Consider the following 25,688-nt stretch of genomic DNA (forward strand, 5'->3'; position numbering starts at 1 on the left):
AAGGTGTACCCACATAGGCCCATGGACTTGGGAATGGAAATTACATTGTCATCTTGTATCCGTGCTCCTACACACGGAATGGAATGTCCTACTTCATTTTCTGTCCCCCAGTCTGGATTCAATTCTATATTCAACATTCTTACCTGGCTGCTCATTGCTTCTGCTCAGAAAGTCTCCTTCTATTAGGACAGTGGTCTTCATGTGAGTTGAAGCCTCCATTGATGAGTTTTGCAGAATGGCCGTCTGAATGGTTTCAGTTACCCCAGTGTATCTTCATCAACTGGTGCAGTATTTGGGCAGCAATTATTTAGGATAGTTCAGTAGTGATGATCAAGATAAATCCTTATTTATTCAGTGCAGAAAATGTATATGGCACTATATGGAGATTTAAAATGAACACTGTATTTGTGCCAAATAATTTATTATCTAAAAAATGGAGAAGGATTTTATTTGAGTAAACTTTCTTTGACCTCAACCCTTAGTCCTTCAGTCTTGCTCCAAATTCTACCATTTACTTTTGCCCTTCTTTCTGGCTTGCTTGAGGTTACTGCTAGTCAGGCTGATCTATTGCTGGAAAAGTCGCATCATAGAGAAATAAACGTTCTTACCTGCTAGCTTTTTCACATGATTTGGGAAAACAAGTACAGATGGCTCCCCATGATATATCACTAGTGTCTTAGTCTAAATGAGTCTGTTGATAGGTAAGTCAAATCAGGCTAACCTCTCAATTTTCAGTTTGGGAAGCTCACAGGTGGAAACCAGTAGAAGAAACTACTAGAAGAGTATGTTCTGGGTTGGGTTTGGAGAGGGGAAATTGCTTCTGCATTAGCTGTCACCATCTGTTTGACACATCAACCAGAAAAAAAAACAAACTCATATCACAGTTAAAATTAGCAGGTAAGGAAACACTTTATTTACTTCAGAATGCAATATCTTGTTGCAGTTAGAGCTGTGTGAACTCCTTAAGTTCAGTACAAATTGTGTTTGTATTTTTTTTCCCATTAGAATGGCTTCATATAGTATCAAAGGTCCAGAATTTCAGAAACATTCAGATCGAAAGAAGTTGGTTTCCAACTTCTTATATTATTGCTAACCAATTTAGAGGTTGAGTTTGTGATTGTAAGAGGTGCAAGAAATCTGAATACTTTCACTGTGTGTTGGCCAAATAAATTCATAACTTACTTGTTTATAAACCAGAATCTAATAAATGTCACACTTTTACAAACTCTGTTTTTTATATGTTAAAAACTGTTGGGACCTGGAACATGTGTCTTCATGCCTGGATATTTATCTAGTCTGAAAGGTGGGTCAAGCCAAACTTATTTTATTAGGATCAAAATTTTTGGTGAATCATTTTCACCGTGACTCCTTTAGGCCCTTCGGGGACCCCTACTGCTAACCTTCATGGCCTATTTGAAGCTTTTTAAATTGCTTTTTGCACTTTGGCTAAGCACATTGTTTCATTTTCAAAGGGCAAAATCCATGGACACTATATCCTTGTTCTGTGATTTAAAATTTCCCATTTAACAGTGCATTAAGATCTATTTGCATTGAATTAGCAGTTCACATACATTTCAAGTGCAGTGGAAGGTTTTATTTATAATATGACACCAGCATGGTACAATTCCACAGACTTAGAAATACTATTAGCAATGCATACCGAATTGTGTTCTCTAAATAACAAAACCTTAATTTTATCCTGAGAATGAAGTCTATTTCCTCATGCCTTCTGAAAATGTGAGAACCAGAAAGGAAATCACGTTTGTCTTGGAAACTTAATGATTATCAGGAAATACTATTAATTATATTTATTTTCTGATAAATATTTGTTTATCTCGGTTTATATGGCAAGTTTTAAGAATTGCCTATCCACTGCTCAGTCTTTTTTTCACAAAGGCTTAAATCAAACCATATCAAACCCATAAACCTGTGACATAGCCTGGTGGGACAGATTTATGGATATTTTTTCATGGCTGTAGAAATACAAAGCACTGTTTATTGACTGTTTATTAATAATTAGACATATTCATTCATAATGACATGAACAGTTCATTTCAGTCTCCATTGCATAATTATTATTTTATGGATTCCATCATTTTTTTTACTTGCTTTTGTTTAGAATAGGTTGCCTAAGTTTGTATAGTTGAATGTGTTGTTAAGAAAGTCAGTTCAATGACTTGGAGCTATATTTAATCACGTTTAGTACTACAAAATCAGCTGTCAAATCTCTAATTAACTATCAGACACTGGTTCTGGTTTCCATGCTGCTTGCTTACTCAGCCTTATATTAACAACACCTGGCAGCTCAAACATACAAAGCGACTCAGACTGTAATTTAAAGTTTACTTTTGAATGTGAAGACAAATAGGAAGAACACAAACTTGCTTTTAGTTAACTCATATACAAACATGGTTTACTAAACAAAAAATTAGAGAAATGGAAAATTAGTTGTGCAATTAAAGACTGTATAATAATGCATATGCACAAGACATCCAAAGTAAAATTTCACAGGCAACCTTAGTTTTGGCCTTTCCTAACTTTTGAGCACTTGGCTTTGCAACTTTAATGTTCTTTTAATGCAGTTTTTCGTTTGTGTAATTTCCCAGGCTTTTTATTTAAAAAAAAAAATATATATATATATCTTGAAAAAGTAGAAATTTACACCTACATCAAGTTGGGAACCTTTAGCTCACCATGCAAACTTCTGCCACTTGAGTTGAGTGAGTGATAGTAGAAGTAGGGTGTCCTCCTATGTGTGGACCAGCACTCAAGGGGATGGGGAACACATTTTGTCAATGGGTTTCATAAATATTTGCTGACATCAGAGGAATGATGTGTCAAGAATCTTGGGTTCCATTCAGGCAGTGGAGAGGAGTGCTGTCTAGTAGTCAGAGGCACTGCTGCCTGATCCCACATCAAGCTTTGCAGTTCTGTCCAATATCTTCCACCAGTCCCTGTCCCCAGTTCTCTCTTTGTCCCAGTTGTATTCTCTTTGCCTACTCTGGTCTAGTTTCCATTCCTTGGGCTTTTCATCCCAGTATCTTTATTGAGCCAGTCCTAGACTCCCCCTTCCTCAGATCCTTGTATCAATCACACTCTTCCTTGGCTTCTTGTCCTGGTGTCTTTGCCTAGACAGTTGCAGTTTTCCTCCTGCATACTAGCTCCCTTTTGGATCTCTTCCATCCACCCCAACTGCTACTGTCCCATTGTTCCTCCACACACACACACACACACACACCACAGCTCCTCATCTGATTTCAATATTCCCTCCCTCTTATTTTCTGTTACCAACTCTGTCGTGTAGCCCAAGTCTGAGCTTCCCCTCCACCTGTTCAGCTTCCAGTCCCAATTTCTCCCAGTCCCAAAATGTCTTCTCATCGCTCCCCTCACCGTTTCTCTCTCTGCACCTCCTGCAGTCCCACTCTTGTCAGACTGCTTGTCCTAATCTATTTATTTCCATTCCCCCTAGTCTGGCTCTTGTGCCTTCTGCATTGGAGTCAGGTGGCTTTCTTGGTAAGTTGCCTGGGTACCAGCAGCGGGAAGCATTGAGAGCACAATTAAAGTGCCCAGTCCCACCCTGGCCCATAGCAGCCAGGATCTGCTGTTATAGGGAAAGTCCAGCCTCACCCCTGAATCCTTGAGTGGAAGCATGTTCAGTTGTTCTGTGAGAACGGCACATGTGCAGTCCAGTCACTTGTAGGAGCTCTTAAGGGGTGGAGCATGCTCAGTGAAGATATAATCTTTGGAGTTTCTAGCTGCTAAATTCTTAAGTCTCTAGTGAGCATGTGCAAACTGAGATTTTTCAGGAATTTATAACTTGGCTGTATTTTCATGGAGGTGGAAAAAGGCACATACAGAGGCTGCCCCTTGCCAAACTATACATGCCTACTCCAAAGCCCAGGAGTGCTTGAGCTTCTCAAAGAAAAGATTGCCAGAATTGTTTTTAACATTGCAAAATATATTTCAAAACATATTTTTCCCTAGCCTCATCATTGGAAATGTCTTTTGGCCAAAACGTTCCAAAAAAGTTCACCTTGAGGCAGATACTGGATATATAAAATTTCAGCCCAAGTGGTTAAAATTTGTCAAAGTTGTATGCAACTTTAAATAGGGTCTTATAATGGGAAATATGTAGCTTCCTTAATAGTGCTGCCAGTGCTCCCTTTATTAGTTATTTATTAAAAGCAAAAATGAAGGGTTTTTCTAAAGTTGGACTTACTTTTATTATAGCCCCTTAAATGGTATCAGGAAATGGGAGAATATGTATTTTTTTTTAAAAAAAAGGATAAAATCATGTTTAGTATAATCAAATATGTGGCTAGGCAGCAGTTCTGCAGAGTAGGACCTGGGGATTACAGTGGACAAAAAACTGAATATGAGTCAATAGTGTGCCCTTATTGCCAAGAAGGCTAACAGCATATTGGGCTGCATTAGTAGGAGCATTACCAGCAGATCAAAAGATGTGATTATTCCTATATTCAGCACTGGTGAGGCCACATTTGGAGTATTGTGTCCAGTTTTGGGTCCCACACTACAGGAAGGATATGGACAAATTGGAGAGAGTCCAATGGAAGGCAATGAAAATGATTAGGGGGCTGGAGCACAAGACTTACGAAGAGAGGCTGAGAGAACTAGGCTTGTTTAGTCTGCAGAAGAAAAGATTGAGAGCGGATTTGATACTGGCCTTCAGCTACCTGAAGGGAGGTTCCAAGGAGGATGGTGGAATCTCCATCCTTAGAGGTTTTTAAGGTCTGGCTTGACAGAGCCCCGACTGCAATGATGTAGTTTGGGGTTGGTCCTGATTTGAGCAGGTGGTTGGACTAGATGACCTCCTGAGGTCCCTTCCAATCCTAATAGTTTATGATTCTATGCATATTATAAGTAACTTATGTTGATGAAAGACCATCCTATTTGCCTTAAGTGGGTTAATACAAAATTTAATATGCTCAACTGTCTGACACAAAGGAAATATGAAATGTATTAGATATGACAATTTTATGTTTTTAGGATTGTGTACGTGTTAGGGATGAGTTACAAGCTGTCTTGAATGAAATGGTAAATGAATTGCACTGCTGTATTATGCGGGAGAACAGACCCATAAGTTTGACAGCACATTCACTTTTAAAAATGGAAGAGAGGAGAAAAGTGATGCATTGAATCAAAATATTGGAGGATTGTTCTATTCTTAAGAGAAATAGGACATTTGAACAGTGATTTTTCTGTGTTCTCTTTCTTTCTCTCTCTCTCTCTCTCTCTCCCACACACAAACATGCACGACAACTGAAACTCATTTATGGAGTTCCCAGTTGAGAATTTGAAGCAGGAATGGGCCCTAAAACCATTTATGATTCCTACATTCCAAAAATTCCAGCTGCACTGGGGATTCCTTTATGTTTCTAGCTTAGAGTGGGAGCTATCATCCCCAGAACTATTCAAATATTGTGTGTTCTGGATATGCTAAGGCAGTTGGACTTAATTGGCTTAAATGTGCGTTAAATTTTACTATCAAGTCACAAAGAATATTTTGGGGGTCACACTTAAGTTCTATTTGGAGGTTTATTTTTCAGGGTAGAATCTTTAGTTTGGAGATGAATCAAGCAATAATACCTTGCTCTGTAAATAAATGTGATTATCAAAGTTTGCCTTTCAGTTCATCGTCTTGAAGGTAAAACAAAGCAGCAATTTTACTGTAGTTCAACTTGCAAAAGAAAGAAGAGTGACTTTAAAACAGGACAAATTCGATTTGTAAGGGGCTAGGGTCCCTGTGAAATACATCAGAAGGAACTATGACATACCTTGGTATACAAGCAATTTAAGCTGCATTTTGAGATTTAAATGTCTGCATTTGGGGATTACAATAAGTAGCAATTGCTAAAAGTATCATGTTGAGTACTGTATTACCCACACATCAACAGAATCTAGCCAGAGCATGAATTTCTTCTTCATAATCACAAAACCTGTAAATCAGCCTGAATCAATAATTATGCCACATCATTTCCATTAATGTGGAATCCATAGAGAATAATAATAATTCAATTGGAGGCTTTTGTAGCTGAGCTGAACCAATTTTTGTATGCTTTGTGGTACAGCTTGCTTGTGGACAGACATATAAGCACCTTTATATATTGATTTGTTACATTCACCATCATAGTTTATAGTGTAAACTCCATTCTTAATAGGAATGAAGTGGGAGGCTAGACTGCGGTGCAATACATCTGTAATTGAAATATCTTCATACATTATTTCATTAGGCGTTACAGTTGGGAAAATATGAATGCCAAAAACTACAAGGGATGAAAGGTCCAGAATGATGATCATTTACCATCACTTCTGTTTTCCTTAAGTTTTTTACATGTGGCTTTGCTATGTTTTCACATGTATTGAGGTTTGAGTTCAAAGCTAAATAAAGACAACCTGATTCAGTTTGGAAATGGCATCAATGCATCCCTAAGTAAAGTCAGTTGTGGGTTACTGGAACCAGAATAAAACACTTAAGAGCTAGATTCACAAAGGGGACTTAAACTGAGTGATGCACCACCTAACTTTAGATGCTTTGCTGCCTATTAGGGCCAAACTCCCTTGGAGGATTCTGTCTCCATTTTGGATTCACAGCTGTGAGCCATCTCCTGAAGTTAGGCTCCTGGACCTTGCAAAAACCAAGACGGTAGTGGTGCACCCTACGCTCCTCTGGTACCCGATAGTTGGATAGTAAGAGCACTCACCTGGGATGTGAAAAGTGCCAAAGTTCAACCCTCCTCTCTCCCAGCCCCACATCTAGTTTGAAACAAGTACTTGAAACCAAACCTCCTACCTCCCAGGTCAATGCCCTAATCACAGGGACATAGGGTATTCTGGTGTGGGTCTCTCTCCTGTGAAGCTGTTCCACATTGTGTGAAATTCTTAAATATTAATTGGAACAGGGACTGAAACCTCAGTATCCTAAGAGAGTGCAGAGGTATAGAATTATTCTCTCTCTCTCTCTGACCCAATATATGGTAGTATTCATTACCATGTATTTTTGACAGATTTCCACACCCCATTGGGGCTTATATCCCACCCTCTGCTTCCCGTTTCCGGTCTTCTATATATTTGGCTCCATCAGCCATTTTGAATTTTTAAAAACTTTTTAAAAAAATTTTAATCGGTGTATGTGGGGTGAGCTTGTGTTTGGACATGTGAAGCCAGGTTTTGTGAGAAGAAAAAGGTTTTATGAAAAAATAAGGTTAGTTTGAAATAAAGAAAATAATGTTAAAATTAAAGAGTTCTCTGCCAGGTTGAGAGAGCGTTTTTAAAGTAGAGCACGTGTGAGACAGAGAAAGAAAATAAGGTTTTAAAGTGAAAGTAACCCTTATTTTTCTTTTTCTTTTTAATTTTTCCTCTCTTTCACTTTAAAAACCTCTTTTCTATATTATTGAGGTCTTTCCTACTTATGATTATTTATATAAATGCACTTACAGGGTTAGGCAGCAGCTAAGCAGTGATTTTGAGTATCCAAATTTTGTATTTAGGTGCCTGAAGTGGCAGTGAGGTGCCTAAATCCCTTTGTAGATCTAGTCCTAAAAGTATTTTGGGTGGCAAGGTGATGGACTGAGGAGTACAGTTGTGCTTGACCAAAGTGCTGTCTGACCTAGAGCAAGTCCTGTTGTAAAACAGTGTCTGCAAGTACAAATGAACTCCACCTACACTGAGTATTGATTGCCTAGACACTTTGAATACAAGCCAGATTTTTATATCACAATTCCTTTATGGCTTGGACTGTAAATATATACAGAAGATATTTTTCCATTTGTTTTCCTTAACCTAGTTTCATTTCCCAATGTCTTCTTGCACCCTGTGGCTTCATTCTTTATTTCTATTCCTCAGCATCCTCCCTTCACCAGCAAAGCTTTTTTTTACCTCACAGTTATATAGCTCTGTATTCTCACCCCACTCTCTGCTGTTCCTACCATATGATTATAGCCCAAATGCCTTGTCGCATCCTACTTGCATTCTCTGCCGTATCTCTTTCTCTCCAGTTGTGGTTTGATTCCTCACTTCTTCTGCTGGCTTCATTCTTCTTCAAGATAGCCGCTTAAAGTGGACATTGAGTCTTTAGTAATTTCCCTTTTGTCTGTCGTAACTGGTTTGCAATGGATGCTGTCTCAAAGTTGTTGGAAAATTGTAGCTACGTGTGAACTAATGCAAGAGAATCAATTTAAACATTTATTTTTGCAACTGTATATTTTCTTCTAATACTCTTTATAACTCTTTTTCTCCAAATCATTTTTATTCTTCTACGTCAGTGGTTCTTAACCTTTCCAAACTACTGTACCCCTGAAGCCTGAGTCCCACCCCCACGGGGCTGAGGCATGTAACTTAGTTTCATGGCGCCCCTGTGGCTCCAGGCAATTGCCTTTCTTGCCACCCCCAATACCAGCTCTGCACTTGCGACCCCTCTAAAACCCCAGGTTAAGAAACACTGTTCTACGTGCTTTATTTGTATCAAAATTATATATATATGTCATCCTCACTGTATTTCCAAATGGCCCTTCAGTTTGGAGGATTTGATTGGACAATAATTTCCTCCACATTGAATATGTGCTTGGATGCTATGAAAGCACCCTAGAAATAAAGCTTCATGAACATTCTCTGATGCATTTTGTGTGTTCATTCCCCAGTACTTGAAGAATGCTTGACTTAAAATAAGACATTAATGTAGTTGTCTTGATATGTCATTTTGATATGTCACTGTGTATATATATTAAAATCAAAATAGCTTTTTAAAAAAGATACAATAATACAATGTAAGACTGAACAATAAAGGGCTCATTAAACTGTTCATTCTTCCATTATGTATTTGATTTTAACAAATCAATCACATTAAGGAGCATCAACACTAAGAATTCCTTTTATTCATTTGTCTTTATAAATATTTAAATTTGAGGGGCCAGATCCTCACTTGATGTAAAGTTAGTGCTGTAGTGACATTAGTCAATAGAACTGAGCTGTCACATTTGAAATGCTAACAAAATAGCAAACCATTTGTGAGCAGGATTCCAGAAAAGCAGTTGCGGTTCCTACTCATGAATCCCCCTCACCCTACTCTGCACAGTAGAAAAAAGAAGTGAAGGCCAGAGCCTTCACATTCTTCTGAATTATATTCAGGTCATTTAATAATTCACCTCCTTGGTGGGCTAATGGAGTGCCCTATGGTGTTCTTTCAGAAATACCTTCTGATGTGATTTCCCTGCTATCATCAGATTTGCTTGCGGCTATTTGCTTTAAAAGTCTACTTAGCAATCAGTACTGGCATCTACAAGCCCTCATAGGTTTAAACATCATATAATTTTTTGTGTGTGCTGGTGAGATGTGGAGGAGAGGAGGGTCTTTTTATAATTTTTAAAACAAATTTGTTGTAATTATTTATGAACATGTCGTGAAATTAAGCATGTTTTACACATTTTTATGGTAAAATTTCATGAGAATCTGCTTTCTCCTTTAAATGAAAGTTGAGAAATTTGCACAGCCCAAGTTTGTACATCGTTGACTGTGCTTTGTTCTGCTATTGAAAAGGTTGAAACGGTTGTGATTTGATACTTGCCATTATAATTCAGTTAATTTAGCTGATTGTATCTTAAAATAAATGAGAACAAATAGGAAAGTCAGTGAAGAATGAATGATTGATTCTATTTGAATAGGTTACAAAATTGATTAGATTTATTTTATTGTTTTTATGATGGTAGCATCTAGAAGCCCCAGTTGAGAATCAAAGCTCCATTGTATTAACTGCCATACAAGCAAAAGGTTAAATAGCTAATTACTGTAAGATGCTTACTAAACAAGGGTTTTAAAATATTTTTCTACAATTGTTTTTAGCTTTAGATCCAGCTAAAGATCCATGCTTAAAGATGAAATGTAGTCGCCATAAGGTATGCATTGCTCAAGACCAACAGACAGCTGTTTGCATTAGTCATCGGAGACTTACACACAGGTAAATGCTTTAAAGTTAATATCATTGATTAGTTTACTGTCTTCACCACTAAGGGCTGCAAACAAATTGTATATACTGTAGTTTCTCTACAATATATTATTGGGGGAAAATTGAGATGAAGATTTTTAATAATTATGCATGGATAAATTAAGTACTGACATCATTGCGTATTTCTACATAATGTGTTATAGGATGTACATATAAAAGCTGCTGGTGTAACTACTGCTACATACATTGTTTATACCAATTGCAACAAAAACAATTGTCCCAGCAGACAATCTTGCACAGCCGTGGTTTCATCTTTTTTCTTTTTGTACTGAAATCTCTTTAGAATTGTCAAAGTTCTTCCCTTTCAAAGACTGCATTGTTATACATTGTGCACACATTTGTCTGACTATACTTGTATAAGGTAACCCCGAACATTCTGTTAGGTGTATCTTTTTTGTTGAAGTGTAATATTCACCCCAATTTTTTTGATGTAGTACTATTTGTGTTCTACAACAGTTACATACAATGAGCAGATGTGTGAAGCACAGTTTGCATAGGGTCAGAATATGGACTATTTTTCCCCTTTTACTTCTTTTTTGGGAACACATTTAATGCTTTAGCTATGAAACGTTAAAAATTCTTTTGTAAGAAGTGCAAACTACTGTATATAGGCCCCATTTTAACAAAGCATTTGAACATGTGCTGAACTCCCATTTACTTCAGTGGGCCTTAACAACCTGCTTAAAACTAAACATGTGCTGAAGTGCTGAATTGGAGCCGTAATGATGAAAAAGTTTAACCAGTAGCATAATAGACAGTATTTTTTGGCCGGTGAAAACTATATTTAAGAGGATAGTATCAAGCTTTTGAGATAAAACATAATTGCTCTAAGGAATGTTCTCTGTTTCCTAATATCTAGTTATGGTGAAATATATTCATCTGTAGCTGATCAAAGAAACAAGCTAACTAATATTTGTGAGGTAAAAGGCAATGTTTTAAACTGTGCAGCTGCAATTATTTAACAAACTATTTGTAGAGCTATGCTTCTGAATTAACCAATTTTGGCATGATGTTTATAGAAGTTGAAGGAGTTATTGTCGAAAAAAGGTCATCTTTGCTTATTTCAGTTTCATGCAGACCACAGGAGAAAACATGAACGTCAAAAGCAAAAGGCCAAAATTACTGTGAGAAGATATCTTATATTTCTAAGAGGGTATTTACACAAGAGAAAAAATAATTTTAAAAAAATTGTGTAAAGTAGATAGGTGCTGAAAAGTCTTCTAGACCAGCTGCAATTGCCTACAGTATTTGCATATTTTTTATTTCCATCTTGCATAAATATTTGTGAAAGGCCTTCTTTCTCCATTGTCCTTGATATATAGTACAGGAAGGTGGGCTTTGGTTTTTGAAATGCTCTCTGAACATGATCAAAACTCATTATGTGAATTTTCTAGAATGGTAGAAATTCACTAATAAGAACTAAAAGCTAGGAAACTTATGTGGTCTAGTCAGTATTATTAAGCCTGATCCTGTCCCATAGATCTGTGTATAGAGGGGACTCTGCATGCTTGGATTTACCCCTTCTTCCCCGATGAGTGGCACCAGCCCTCTCCATCATGTTGCATTATCTTCCTGAAGAGTGCTTTCCGTGCAATTTGTGGTCTTACCAGGGTGAAAGTGGTGGGAAGGACAAACAAGATACATCCATTTCCATCCCCAAGGAAGTTAGGTAGAAAGGCATTGGGCTGTTATCCTTCATTTATTCATATGTGTATATAACGTATTGTTCCTCCTTTTGAGCATTCCACACATCTGCTCACTGGGAACAGCCACACATGGGGTAGGAGGAGGGCGGGAGAAGCAGGTCACTACTGGGGGCCCACCTGTGTGCAGATATCCGAGAACCCAACAGGTTTTTGGGTAAGACCCATAGCTTTTCCCCCCAGCAATTGGAGGAGGAAATGCTGAGAATAAAACACTGCAAAATGTCATCCTTAAGAGCCCCCACTCCTGTTTTGCTCCTCACAGGAGTGATTGATCTCGGCATCTTTCAGTCATGACCAAGATGATCTATTTCTGCTATAAAATGTATGTGAGGGTTCTGGAGAATTAAGTCTCCATGGGGAGTCCTTACAAAGATCCACTCAGATTTTCCTCATTGGGGCTAACTAGCTAGCTTTCCCCACTGTCAGTTTTCATTGGCTGTTCCAGGTGCTGTTCCCACTCCTTCAGGGAAGTTGTATAAGAAAAACAAGACAGCCCAAGCTTGCACTATTTTTTACTATTTTCTGTGGAGCTAGATGGCTGACTGTGTTTTCCCCTCCTCCCCTTCCACTGCCCACTGCCCTGACTCACCCAATTTCAGACCCCTCCCAGCACTGTCCCTGGACTGTGTGTAGAGGCCTGTATAGGATGCTGGGGGCATAGTGCTACAGAGCTGCCGATACTCCTTCCATGGAGAGGTGTGGAAAGATGCCCTCTATGTGCTGATCTAATCGTGCATGGTTTAGTCCAATATTTGTATTGGTCTGTCTTTCTTGTATCACTGAAACACATTGGACTACTTATAAGAGAGGATTTCTCACATGATTAAAAGTTACAGGATCAGAGCCTTTGCATAATAGAAAGAAAGTGAATAAAGAGGGAAATAATATAGCATTACAGCTATTCTTGTGATTTATCTTTTAAAATCTTTTTTTCATTTTAATCTACACATGTGAATTCAATATATGTGCGAAACAGTGCATTTGTTGCCTTGTATTTCTATATAGCCAAATTATTCATAACTGCATATTATACGGATTTAAGGAAATTGTGAAGTATAACTTTCATAGAATCATTGAAGATTAGGGTTGGAAGGGGCCTCAGGAGATCATCTAGTCCAACCCCCTGCTCAAAGCAGGACCAACCCCAAGTAAATCACCAAACTTTGTTTCAGATCATTTTAATTATTTATAATACCTCATGTGGCATGTTGTAAGTAGTATGAGACTTAACTGTAACACTATGCAGTGGATCCTTGATTGAGAAGTGGGAGAAGATTTTTTTTGTGGTAATCATTGATTCTGTTGATTAGAAAATGAAAATTGGGATTCTCTGGGGTCAAAAATAATAAATATTGAAAAATCTTTTAATTATCAGTAGTAAAAATATTTTAATGCTTTAAGAGTTTGGATTTTCTGACAATACATAGGAATCTAGTACTCCTCTTTAACCTCTTTAAAAATGTTTTTAAAAGACTTGCTCTGTGTGAGGGCAAAAAGTTCCAAAACTGATTTGATTAATATAATAAACTATCTTTCATTTTCTCCTATAATAAATATATGCATGCATACATTCTATGTTTTCAGTAGTCTTAGTCAGTTACTCATAATTTTCTTGCAGTGCTGTTCTTGTGATAAGTTTTGTCTGATGGTGCACAGACACAGAGGCTGATTTGCCTCTTCAAAATGCCTTATTCTGTGTACATCATCATTAATTGCACCAAATGAAAAATTCATGCCATTCTTTTTCTTTTGTTTTTGTGAAGTAGTTGCTAATCTAGGAATCACATTTGCATTACCCCTAGCAACATGATAGATCAGTCCTATGTGTACATAGGCCTGTCATCATTTGTTTTGGAGAACATTTTGTATTTCCTATTCTTTATTGTTGTTTACTGGTATCTTGTGCTATGAATGAGAAGGCTTCAGAAATAGACAAAACAGACTCAACAATTGGTCTTTTACAGGTGGAGTAGAGGCATTCTCAGCAGAAAATCCCCCAAAGAAACCTAAGGAGTGCTAAGCATGTACATAACTTTAAGCACAAATAGTGCCATTGGTTTCAATAGGCTTACAACATATTTAAATTCTTTGCTGGATTGGGGCCCACATGCATATTTATCAAAGTAAAACTGTAAGCCCAGCTTGTAGGCAGAAAAGAGGAAAAACATCTTAATTAACAGCATCTTACTCTAGTTTGACAATTTTCCTTATGTTTTTATCTCATATCTGTTCAGCTACAGGAGAAAATTTACAAATAAGGTCACACTCACTTAAAACCCTGTCATTGTGAGGGCCTATTCCAAATTTTGACTAGGAACTGGCAAAATGCCAATTGATGAGTTGCTCAGTCACATTTTAGAAACACATTTCCAGAACCTGTTGATTGAGACACAGAATGTGAACACTGCTTTGGGCTACACATCCAGATCCAGCATCATCTGAGCTTCTTTGATGTTCTGGAGCCTAGTGAGTAACCTTACACTGATTGATCCTAGTGGAGTCGGATAAAATACACAAGCCTTGTTCTTCTCTTGCATAAATGTAAGAATGCTTTAGCCCAGAATGATCAAATAAGGAAAGTGAAGAGGTATTAGATGCACATCATTTTATTTCTTAAATTATGAGCCTTTTGTGGATTTTGTGCAGGTTTGTTAGTTTGTTTTAAATGGCTAGTTTTTTTAGTTTTATTGGCAGATCCAACAGTGGCGTTTTGGGATGAACCAATTGGACTGATTTTAGGATTTTGAGAATGGTTTCCGAGGCAATTTTTGTATCCACCCAATTTTCACATTGCCACCACCCTCTTCTGCTGCAGGAGAGTTGGATCCGAGGCTCTTAATCCCTCATTCACTCACAGGTTTCTTGTGCATTCTGGCAAATTTTGAGGTAACTTTCTTTTTCTCTTTTCAGTTATTTTATTTTAGACTCCAGAGTAGCAAACAATAGTAATATATGTAAGTGCTCAAAATCCACTCCTTTTTGTCCCAGACTTACAGATATGTCTCTAGGGAAATACTGTATAATAAAGGGGCGTAACTGAAATAAAACTTATTAACCCCAGACAATGTGTATATCTTTATCATCTTCTCTCCTTCAGTTATCTAATCTGTGTTCTTTTCCATTCCCTTCCTTTTTTCACTCAGTTCTGTGTACTGTTGTCTGTTTCTTTTATGATGTACTCCCCTTTTCTCCTCTTATTTCTTTTATTTCACGTATTCACACCTGTTCTCTGTTGTCCCAGAACAAACAAATGGCAAAATTGATAGCTGCTCCCCACATGAGTGGAGTGGTGTGGTTATGCTTTGCAAGAAAGGATTCCAGAAGGGTGTACTGGGATATGCAAATCTATGTGATATGGAACTCAGTAGACTATGAACAGTCTGGAGCAGTTTAATGGTACCAGATTTATTACTGCAGAGAAACTTCCATCTACCCACTGGGCAGGATTGTAAAGAGCTGCAGGAGGTATGTCAGCTATTGTGCTAAAGAATCTTCTGTGGAGTATCTCTGTAGCTGAGTAGATCTCTGAGTATCCACTGTGTAGCTTTAGGGGGATAATTACTGCCTCATACCAGTTGGCCTAGAAGCCAGATTTTTAGAAGGCTTTATAGCCTGCCTCTGAGTCAGACTTCCCAGAATGCTCTTCAGTCATGCTAAGTAAAGAAAAATGACAGTTTGCTAGAAATTACTAGTTCAAGAATTAAGTAAGATTAAATATTTTTAGTGATGTTGTGGTTAGCATAGAACAAGTGACAGATACTTCAGTTAGCAAAAATGATATACTTACGAAAAGGACATAAATAAACCAGATGTTCGAGGATGTAGTTGGAAACTTATCAAAATATTAAGAAATAAATATACTAAAATAAGATATATCTGTGCAAAACATGAAATAATGAAAATGAAACTGTAAGCAACTCGAGCATAATTTTATCAGCTTGTAAACTAACCTCAGAACCAGGCATTACCAAGACCAGACTGATAATTGCTGTGAGGAACAGTTCTGGGACTGTGTAAAGTATACCTTTCTGTTATATGCTGATTAACAAATGCTAGTTAACAGCTGCTTAGTAAATGTAATGAAACTGATTTATTTGAGATCTTTGACTATTTCATAAATTCAAGCCAATAAATATATAACTAATTAGACATATATAAACATCAATCATTCATAGAATCATAGAAGATTAGGGTTGGAAGAGACCTCAGAAGGTCATCTAGTCCAACCCCATGCTCAAAGCAGGACCAACCCCAACAAAATCATCTACTGAATTACAGATTATTAATTAATGGGTTGTTGGAACCTGGTTTACATGCCCATTGGACCAATACTTTTCCTGGCTACTCAGGGACAAATCCTGAATGCAATGTCTGGCCCAAAAGTTGTAATATTCCTGCTGTGGCTTCATGCATTTTTTTAGATCACATACTTATGTGAGCAAATTAATTGAACAAAGCATTCCAAGAATACCACATTTATTAAAGATGGCAAAATCTGTTTTATCATCTAATCTCTCCCTCTACCAGGGCTGGATATAGTCTTCTGATAGATTTTATGTTAAACTGATAATATCTGAGCCCAAATGCCTAGAAGATGCTATAAAATAAATGCAATTTCATTGCTGTGTTGAATCAAATCATTGGTCCATCTTCTAGTTCATTATCATGTCTCAGAACCCTGCCTCTTGCCAATGCTTCAAAAAATTGTGGAAAAGTGGGAAAGGGAAAAATATATATATCTACTTATTTATATGGTCCTTATTACCATAACATATGAGCATCTAATGATATATGAAGTACTGTTACATGAGGAAAACATTTCTTTTCAACTCTGAGGTGATCAGCTTTGTGCCATGAGACATGAGATCTGGTTAATCCTGTCTGTGATGGATGATGTGACAAGAACCTAAAATAAATTCCAAGTGCTACAGTACTGTAATAGTGGTTCCACTGTTTTCAATACCCAGAGTGACAACACTTATTCTGTTACTATTCTGTGGCACTACATGGCTAAGAAGCTGATGTCCCTTGGGTAAAAAATAATTGACCCCAGATGGAAGAGATGGCTAGCTAGTAGGTGAAAAATGTTATAAAATACTTACTTCTGCTCAAAGCACTGTTACACACATTAATTAACTCGTGCTTGTAATACCCATTTGTGGTAGGTAAATAATATTATCTTAATTTTTATGTAAGTAGAAATTGACCTAGGGAATGACTTTTTCAAAAGCACCTAAGGGTCAAATTTTCAAAAGCATTAAAGGATCATTTAATTTCAGTGGAAGTTAGGCTCCTAAATTACTTAGGCACTTTTTGACTATTTCATCCTAGTCCTTTTTTCAAAAGTAACTTAGGCACTTAGAACCTACCTCCTGCTCAGGCATCTTGAAAATTTTTTACCTCAATATTTGATTATCTATTGGTCAATTATGTATTACATGCCCAAAAACCCCTGTGTTTGTGGAAGGTAAGTTTGAGGTCTTAATTGCGTGGAAGACAAGAATACAGAGTTGCAGTAAGGTTCTGTTGCCAGAGTGGTAAAAGAATAAAAATAGAAGGGTAAATTTGATATCAGAAGTGGGATACAATTTTCTTCAAAATTTGAAGCTTACAGATTAATTCAGGATAGTTTAAATGTCATGTTCTGTATTTAAGAGCCCTAAGTGACTACTGCATATGAGACGAGGTATCAGCTTGCGGCAGAATGGACCCTGTGGCCCAGTGATGGGGCAGTCAAAGGAGGAACTGAATAGATAAGTGGGCTTCTTTGCTTCTAAGTGTCAATGTATCCAGGGGCTCTAAACAGAAGAGAGACAGGGCTTTGTCCATCTGCTTTGGCGCTTGAGAATGGTCAAGCAAAAGAAATAAAGAAGAGTCATGATATATTTGTATGTGGATTCAGGGAGGTGTTGGGCTGTGTGGTAGACTTTACAGGTTACAAAACTTCTGAGGTGGGCTAAAATAAAGATTGTTGTGTCTGAAGGAATACAGTTTGAAAGATAACTGAGCTAAAATTTTGTGATGAGTATAAAAGCCTGAATTGCACTGCTTTTGCTGTTAAAACTCATTACTATTGAAAACTTATCTGTAAGAACTGTTCTTTGTTACATGTAAATTAGGATTAATCTTGGGTCTCCTATCCACTATTTTTTCCTATTAATAGAGATAACCCATTCTTTGGGTACAAAGTGCTCTAACTGCTCTGCAACCTGTTTCCCACAACACTAGTGTTAATGCTGCGTGTATGCATGTGTGTGCACAGGTGCACAGGAAGTGTATTGAACTAGGTCAAAAATAAGTTTAACACAGTAAATGGTGGATGCATATTGCAACGTAAATATGCTATGCCATAGCTACTCCTACATGATTATATTTAAGGTTAATAAGCCATTGATTATCATCAGGCTTCTCAGATGCTAATATTTGCTTCCCATGACATATAAAACAATTAATGAAATCCAAGATTTCTATTGAATGCTAGAAAATAGGACCACATTGTTCCAATGTATTTTACAAACATGTTTTTAATGTAGTGCAGCACAAAGATTAGTCCAAACAAAATGTATGTAAGCCAATATTTGTGAATCTACAAATTGGCCTGCGTTTGCTTGGCGATATTACTCTGAAAATCCTACCCTCTGTTCATGGGTTATTTATGGAACCCTCACCAGGATGGGAGCACAGTATCATATTGCAAAAATGGATTTTTGTTTTTATTTTTTGGAGGTCTGCTCTTTAGACTCTAGTGCTAATAACACTGGCGTTGTTGAAAGTTTGAGGTACAATCAGTGACAGTATTCCTTAAGGAGGTCTAGCTAACATTCATAGATCTTTAAATTAATGGATTTTAAGGCTAGAAGCGACCATATGAAAATATAGACTGATTTTCAGAATAACACAGGACAAAACAGTATTGTTAATGTGATAGTCTTTGCTTTTTGAATACTTGATTAGCTATGCCCCTTTTTGAAAGCATGCCACACATGGGGCAGTGGAGCAAGAGTCAACGGCTAATAAGAGAATCAACTTCTTTGAATAGGAAGTGTCGTCACATTTCTTGATCATAGATGCAGATTCTTTTATGAGCAGCTGTTTCCTCCTCCACTGCCCTCATGCATGACATGTTTTCAAAAAGAAGATAGTTATTTTATTTTTTAATTCACACTTACTTGTAGAAAAGGGTTTGTATTTTTTTTAAACTGCATTTTTGTTACATAATTCTATAGTTAACAATCTTAAATATTCAGAGCAGTACTGATACAAATCTCATTAAAGCGAATAGTAGCAATTTCCCAATGACTTCATTGTGAGTTGGATCAGACTCACCTTCTAGTTAATTACCAAAAAAAAAAAAGGGGGGGGACTTTCTTCCATATTTCTCTATGTATTTTTAGGCGATGCAATTTCTTATGCTTTTCTTAAAAAGAAAACAAAAAAACCCCACCGAACAACAATGGACTTGCTTTAGGCAGATTGTACAAAAGTTGCAAACACTGCTATTTAGAATGTCATCATTTCATATTATAACATTGCTCTCTAAAGAAGGCCAGCTGGTGCAGTTAAGTCCCTTATTGGAAATTTTACTCTGATTCATTACTGTGATTTGTAGTTGTGTAAAGAAACACTTAATCATTCTTATGCTCCAAGTTCTATTGAATCTACTGAGGGCTTTCTGTTGCTCTGCATAATTTGTTCTGCCAGTCTGCCAGCTTGGAACAGTTTCAAGCTTGTTGTATTATCTATGTTTGTTTGCACAGGAAGTGATGCTGCACGTAGGCTGAATTTACAGTAATTCTTTTGTAATGGGCTAATGAGGAACCCTACTTTCTTCACAATGGTAACATTATATAGCTTTGATTGGTCCAATTATTGTGTAACTATGCAATTGTCGTTATGTTTGTAATCCGCAAAGTACTAAAAAAGAAATTTGATTATCCATAGTTTAATCCAACTTGTCAAGTAACAGTCTGTGCTTTTATGATGTCAGAAATGAAGAGAAGTAAAATTTTGTGAATATTTGGAGGTTTTTACATGATGCAATACTTATTTAATTTATTATATCAAACATTCAACTTTTTAATAGCTAGCTTTTTTTTTCCCCTTATGGAATTAAAAAAGTTACTGAATACAATGTATCAACAGTACTGGTATTATAAAAGTGCAAACAGGGTCTATTATTCCCTCAATTCGCATTTCTTCCATTAATGTTAGTGGGAGTTATAGATGCACATCTAGAAGAGAATAGGACCCCTAAGGGAGTCCATTCTCTTTGTTCATAAGTAACTTCCACTAACGTTAATGGAAGATATGCATGCAATTTGAGAGAATAGATATTGTTGTATCAGCATTTCCATTATAATCCCTATTATTTATTAGGTTATAATTTACACATGGAATGCTTCTGCTTGGTGGTGAAACTTGGCAAACAAAATCTCATGTGGGAAATTGTTTTCAGCAAGAACTAAAAGGGGAGAGAAGAGCTATGCATATATAAGAAACATAATTTTTCCAGTTTGACTTTTTTGGCTCATGTCACAAAACACACCTTTATAGAGAAGGACTGAAGCTGAGTTGAAATAAGAGAGAGATGAAAATATGACTTGACTTGTACAGGATTTTTGTGTTCTTTATGTTAAATAGTACAAATATTTTTTCTGAATAACAGAATTCAGAACGTGGAATTGTGCTGTCCCATAAATCAAAAATAGCCTGCGATTTGCTTGTCTTTATAAAAAAAAAAAAAAAAAAAAAAAAAAAATCAAATCAAATCCTCTTCCCACAGATTTATCCTGAGTTCAAAAGGAGAGTTTGTTTTTGCAAATGAAGTTAAAAAGAGAGTTGAAAACAGGGTTAATAGTGGAATCCTTTTTTCATTCTGAACTACTAGGACAAGATTATGGCCCAGTATCCTAAAACTCAAATTGATTATTTTTATTCACTCATTTTTAAGAAGTGTCAGCAAATATTATTAATTATTATTTAGATTGTCCATGCTGCAAAAAGCTTGCAGTCTTTTTTTCTTGTGTTTGTACAGTACTTAGCACAATGGGATCCTGTCCATGGCTCAGGCTCCTAGGCACTACAGTAATACAAATAAATAATAATAATAAAATGTCCATTAGGAAATCTATGCAAACTAAATGCAAGACCAATTTAAGTCCCTGATCCTGCAAAAGATTTTGTGTACATTTTTAATAGAATCCTATTTTGTTTGGATTTAGACATTTCCCTACAGTATTTGTTGCTCAAAAGCTTGTGTGTGTGTGTGTGTGTGTGTGTGTGTGTTTGAGAATTAGAAACTGTGTATAAACAAAAAAAACCCAGAGAAATTAATCTATTTTCATTGTCCAAACTCAATGAAGTGCAAAAAAGTTAACAGCCAGCATAAATAGTAAGAAGTAAATCAGATTTTTTAAATGGCTTCATTTGTAGTAGTCTCAGGTTGTGGTAATTGAGAGAGAGAAATTTGTTTTTTAAAAATGCAAATTTTTATCCCAACACTATTCCTGTCTGTCTGTGCATTTTTAATATACACAGCTCTATAGCAGGCAAATCAAATGCTAATTGGCTTCAATTAGTACTCCTACAAGCTATAACATTATTTTTTGTTCATTGTAGGTAAACAAAGAGAGATTGTCCTGCCTCTGCAGAAATCAAAATGTTATCTAACCTCCTCCTTCCAACCAAAGGCCCCTACTCCTGATACATGAAGGCAGATTTATACTTAAAAGAGGAACTGACTTTTGTAAAGTAATTTTGATCCATTTAATGAGCCGATTGCTATAATAATTATTAGAATGATTGCGTTCCTTTAACAACTCAATAGTACCATGTGATCAAACACAAAAAATAAGAGCAAACAGAAACAATATGGAGTCTTCAGAACTATTGCCATTTATTTTACCAGATTCAGACAAAATAATGCCTCATGAGATGAACTACTGCGCATCAGGTTTGGGAGGGGGAAACTTAAACTGAATTAGGAGAGAGTCAGCAAGTCCGCTATAATAGCCAAAAATGCTTTTTTGAGGGTTGTTTGCTCTATAAAGACCAGTACAGCAGAGAGATCCATAGAATTCAATAAAATCTAGTAGAGGCTCTTCTGGGTATGCTTTGACTACCCAGTTTTGAGTCCGATACAATATGATCTTTACTTGCTGCTGTAAATTGGCTCTGAACATACCTTCGTGTTAGTTTTGCCTACCCATTTTCAGATGTCACCAGGCTGCATTTAGGAAATCAGCAGAGATCATATTCTGGGTTGAAAGTAGTGCTGCATTTTTTTAGGAGTTTATGGCTAAAAATGGAGAAAGAAGCTGCTAATATGTGACTATTTTCCTTCTATTTTAGATAAAGATTACAGATAGGGTGAGAGCTAGCTAGAATGTCTTCAATAAGTGTATTCTTTATAAAACTATAGCTTTAAACCAGTGCCAGAACATACAGGTTCGTATATCATATGACATATATCAGTCTCTTAGAAATTCACAAGGATCAAAGTAATGGCTAGTAGCTTCCAAGGGTTTCCTTAAAACCTTTTCAACAGATGGTATCTGAAAACATCATAACCTGCCTACAGCATAGGCTAACACTGATCTCACTAGCTAAAACACCTCTGGTTAATATTATTTAATTTTTAACTAAAACCAGGAATATGTTTCCAATCCTTAGTGAGCAAACAGCATAAGGCAACCTTTGGTTGAATATACATAGATCAGATAGTTTATAACTAAAGCCATGAGATTATTTGATCATTTGAAAATGATTTTAGAAAGACAAGTTCTGGTTGCAGAATGAAGGGCAAGGAATGCTAGCACTGGAATTACAAAGATAGCTGGACCATTTCAAGCCTTATTGGTCATCAGCACCCGCCAGTGGAAAGTAGATGAAAGGGGTCCACCTCTTGTCATTCATGCTATTCTTACTCTGGGAATTCTGTTATTCCTTTAGAGCAGTCTGAGATCAGAATCAGGCCCAGAGTTACTAACTGAAATTATAGGTGTCCAGGCTGGGTGAGAGAAATAAAAGTATTTAATAAAGGCCTAGTTTCTGATAATATAGCCTATTATTATAAAGGATTATTGCAATATCAGCAAAAGCAGGTGCAGTGCTTGCGGGGGTGTAAGAAAATGACAAATCAAAACTAGCAGGTGAAAAAATTGAGCTGTCAAGTGAAAGGCAACATCACCGGTGAACTGGAGTGCAGTGGTGAATAAAGGAGTTAGGCATGGTTATGGGAGAGCAAGGGAAAGGTGACTGGAAAGAGTGTAAAGAGTTGTGGATAAATAGGAGATCTTGCCATCTGGAGTGAGTGTGTGAACATCAGAATGAATGGCTACACAGTAGTATGCCCCATAACATTTAGTGACTCTAAAGAAATCTGGTTTCTTCAGGCTGTTAAACCCACTTTTAAAATCCTTGCACATGAGCAATTTGGAACAGTTACCCACAAAGAGAGAGAGAATTGTGTGATACTTGCAACACATAGCTTGGCATTGCTACATTTAGTCACTAGAGGGAGAGAGTTCTTAATTCTTCTCCTGGAGTTTTGCAGCTGGTTCAAGCTAGTTCTCTGTGTGTGTCATTGTACACAAATCCTGACTGCTTGAAGTCTGCTGTTGTTATGTCATCTCAATGCAAAACATTTTATAGTACAGTTCATTAGAAAATTATTTCAAATAAACTTTACACTGTGTAATAAACGGTTTCTATGCCCTCCATCTCATTCTAACATTTGGATATGATAATCCGTGAAGCTGGGGAAAAATATAATAACAAATAGAAACAAAGATGAATATAAGTGGAAGGAGTAAAACAACCATTCCCGAAAAGAAAGCAATAGAAATCTGCTTTAAATTAGGCACTTGCAGAGAGTCCAATGGGGTCTGCAGTTTATAGTATATTCCCTGAGGATATGATGTGTATTCACTTTTTTCTGAAGAGTCCAAAGTAATGATAGACCTCATTTAAAAACTCAAAAATACTATAAAATTTTTCAAATATAATATGAAGCCATTAGTTAGAAATTGTATTATCAGTCTATATGCCAAATTAACATTATTAGTGTAGGAGTTCTGTTGGATCTGCAAGTCACCTTGTCCTGTCCTTGGAGGAGCTCTTTGGTATTGTCCAGTGAGAGAACAGAAAGAGAAGCCTATACAGATCTTATCCAGCAATATAAAGTGTATATATTAGATCAGCAAAAATCTTTACAATTGAATTAGATGCACACAAATGAACTGAGAACACATAATTTTGATCAAATTTGCAGACAATACCAACCGTAATGTAGTGAAGGAGCAAATGAAACTGGAGAATGAGCTGTAAACTTCAGAGAAATCAGCAAATCTTAAATGCCATTTATTCACATCTGTAATTGACTTTAGCATTTTTATATGCCTCCTTTCTTCTCCTTTCTTCTGGGAAGTCCTTCCATCTTATTCCTTATGAATGATTCTAGTGCCATCCATCACAACTGCACAGTTTTCATATTATAAATGTCTTTCCCACAGCAATATCCCTCTTGTAAATATAATTAAATTACTAATATATTCTAATTTAGTAGCAGAATGCTACTTCTCTTGATTTTTTTCTCTTGTAGAATTACCAGAGGATAAAAATTTCTAGAAAGTCATTTCCCCAGTTGTAATTCTCAGCTGTTCTGGAAAAGAAAATTAAGACTTGAAGTACAATGTCTGTGTCAGAATTCAGTAGAAATCAAGAAATACACAGTAATATGTTCAAATAATGTTCCAGGAAACAGATGTACTGTCAAGGTACCATTATCAGCCCATGCAGGGTTCCACTGACTTTACTGGAACACTGAATGGGAACAGGGGTCTTTGCTAGCACATGTGTTTGTAATGTTCAGACCAATATCCGTAATCTTCTGATGCAGAAGTGTTAGACTAATATGTGTGAATTGCTTATGTAATAGCCTAACTATAAGCTTAGTTTTATGCTGTCAGTTAGACTTTGCATGGGTGTTGCAGTTTGCCCATGAAATCACAGTGTAGGTTCAGGACCTCAGATTGTAAGCTCTTGCTGGCAGAGACCGTCTCTCAGTATGTATTTGTACATTGTCTAGCACAATGGGGCCCTGATCTCAGTTGGGGCATCTAGGTGTTGCTGTAATACAAATTCATAATAAATAATCCTCATTTCTGTATTGTGCGGAGCACTCTGGCCCTGATTCAGTGAAGCATGAATCTACTCGTGTTTAAGGGCATTGCTGTACTGGGGTCAGAGGGCTCAGCACTTGTAAGAACAAGCCCTAAATGAATTAGTAACGCTTCCAGTGAAAAACAAAAAGCCTCACATATTATAAATGAAACTCAAGGATTTCTGAGTCCTATCAGTGGCAATCATTATCAAGAGCAACAGAAATACCAACCAAATATTAATCCAGATAGATTTGGTATTGAGTCTTTAAATCTGCACCAGATTTCTGTCCCTTATGAGTAATGCTTTCTTATTCTCCCCCCCCCCCCACCCCACCCCCCTTAACCTAAGAAAGGTTCCATAATAAAGGAAATAAAAATAAAGAAAAGAAATGATTAATATTGAAATCCCAATGATTTCATAGGCAGGGTGTGTACGATAATGGAAGACAGATCAGCTAAGTGTCTCCTAGAAGGACATCCTTATGGTGGCCAACTGAGGGGAAGATGGAAGAATAATATTGAGCCAATCACTATTGTTGAGCTGTTATTGTGCTGTTATTGTGAATAACCATCAATGGGAAAAATATACCTTTGACAAAAAAGTGGGAGCAGATTGTGAGAGCAGCCAAGAACCACCACAGTCTAGAAAGCCAGGTAGGAGGAGGAAAAAGTTAACCTTCCCAACTTAGCTATGTAACTGGCAAGGAAAGCTGATCTAAAAATTTCAAAGTTAGAAATTGTTGACTGAAAAAAAGGAGTACATTTTTCAAAAAAATTGTTTTGCAAAAAAAAAGATAATTT

The 25,688-nt window shown here is 36.7% G+C and overlaps 1 protein-coding gene across 6 annotated transcripts in view; it reads left to right on the top strand.

Annotated features, from left to right (window-relative positions):
* Positions 1-25,688, top strand: part of SPOCK3 (SPARC (osteonectin), cwcv and kazal like domains proteoglycan 3) — a 370,554-nt gene that overhangs the window by 173,452 nt on the left and 171,414 nt on the right. For all 6 annotated transcript variants that reach the window (XM_067551781.1, XM_067551785.1, XM_067551779.1 and 3 more), the window contains one exon: positions 9,856-9,970. In XM_067551781.1, the coding sequence (XP_067407882.1) occupies positions 9,856-9,970 (115 nt within the window). The remainder of the gene's footprint in view (positions 1-9,855; positions 9,971-25,688) is intronic.

The sequence above is a fragment of the Emydura macquarii genome, unplaced genomic scaffold, assembly GCF_026122565.2.
Source record: "Emydura macquarii macquarii isolate MOO-44397 ecotype Brisbane River unplaced genomic scaffold, CSIRO-AGI_Emac_v2 contig_1363, whole genome shotgun sequence".
NCBI classification, from domain to species: domain Eukaryota; kingdom Metazoa; phylum Chordata; order Testudines; family Chelidae; genus Emydura; species Emydura macquarii.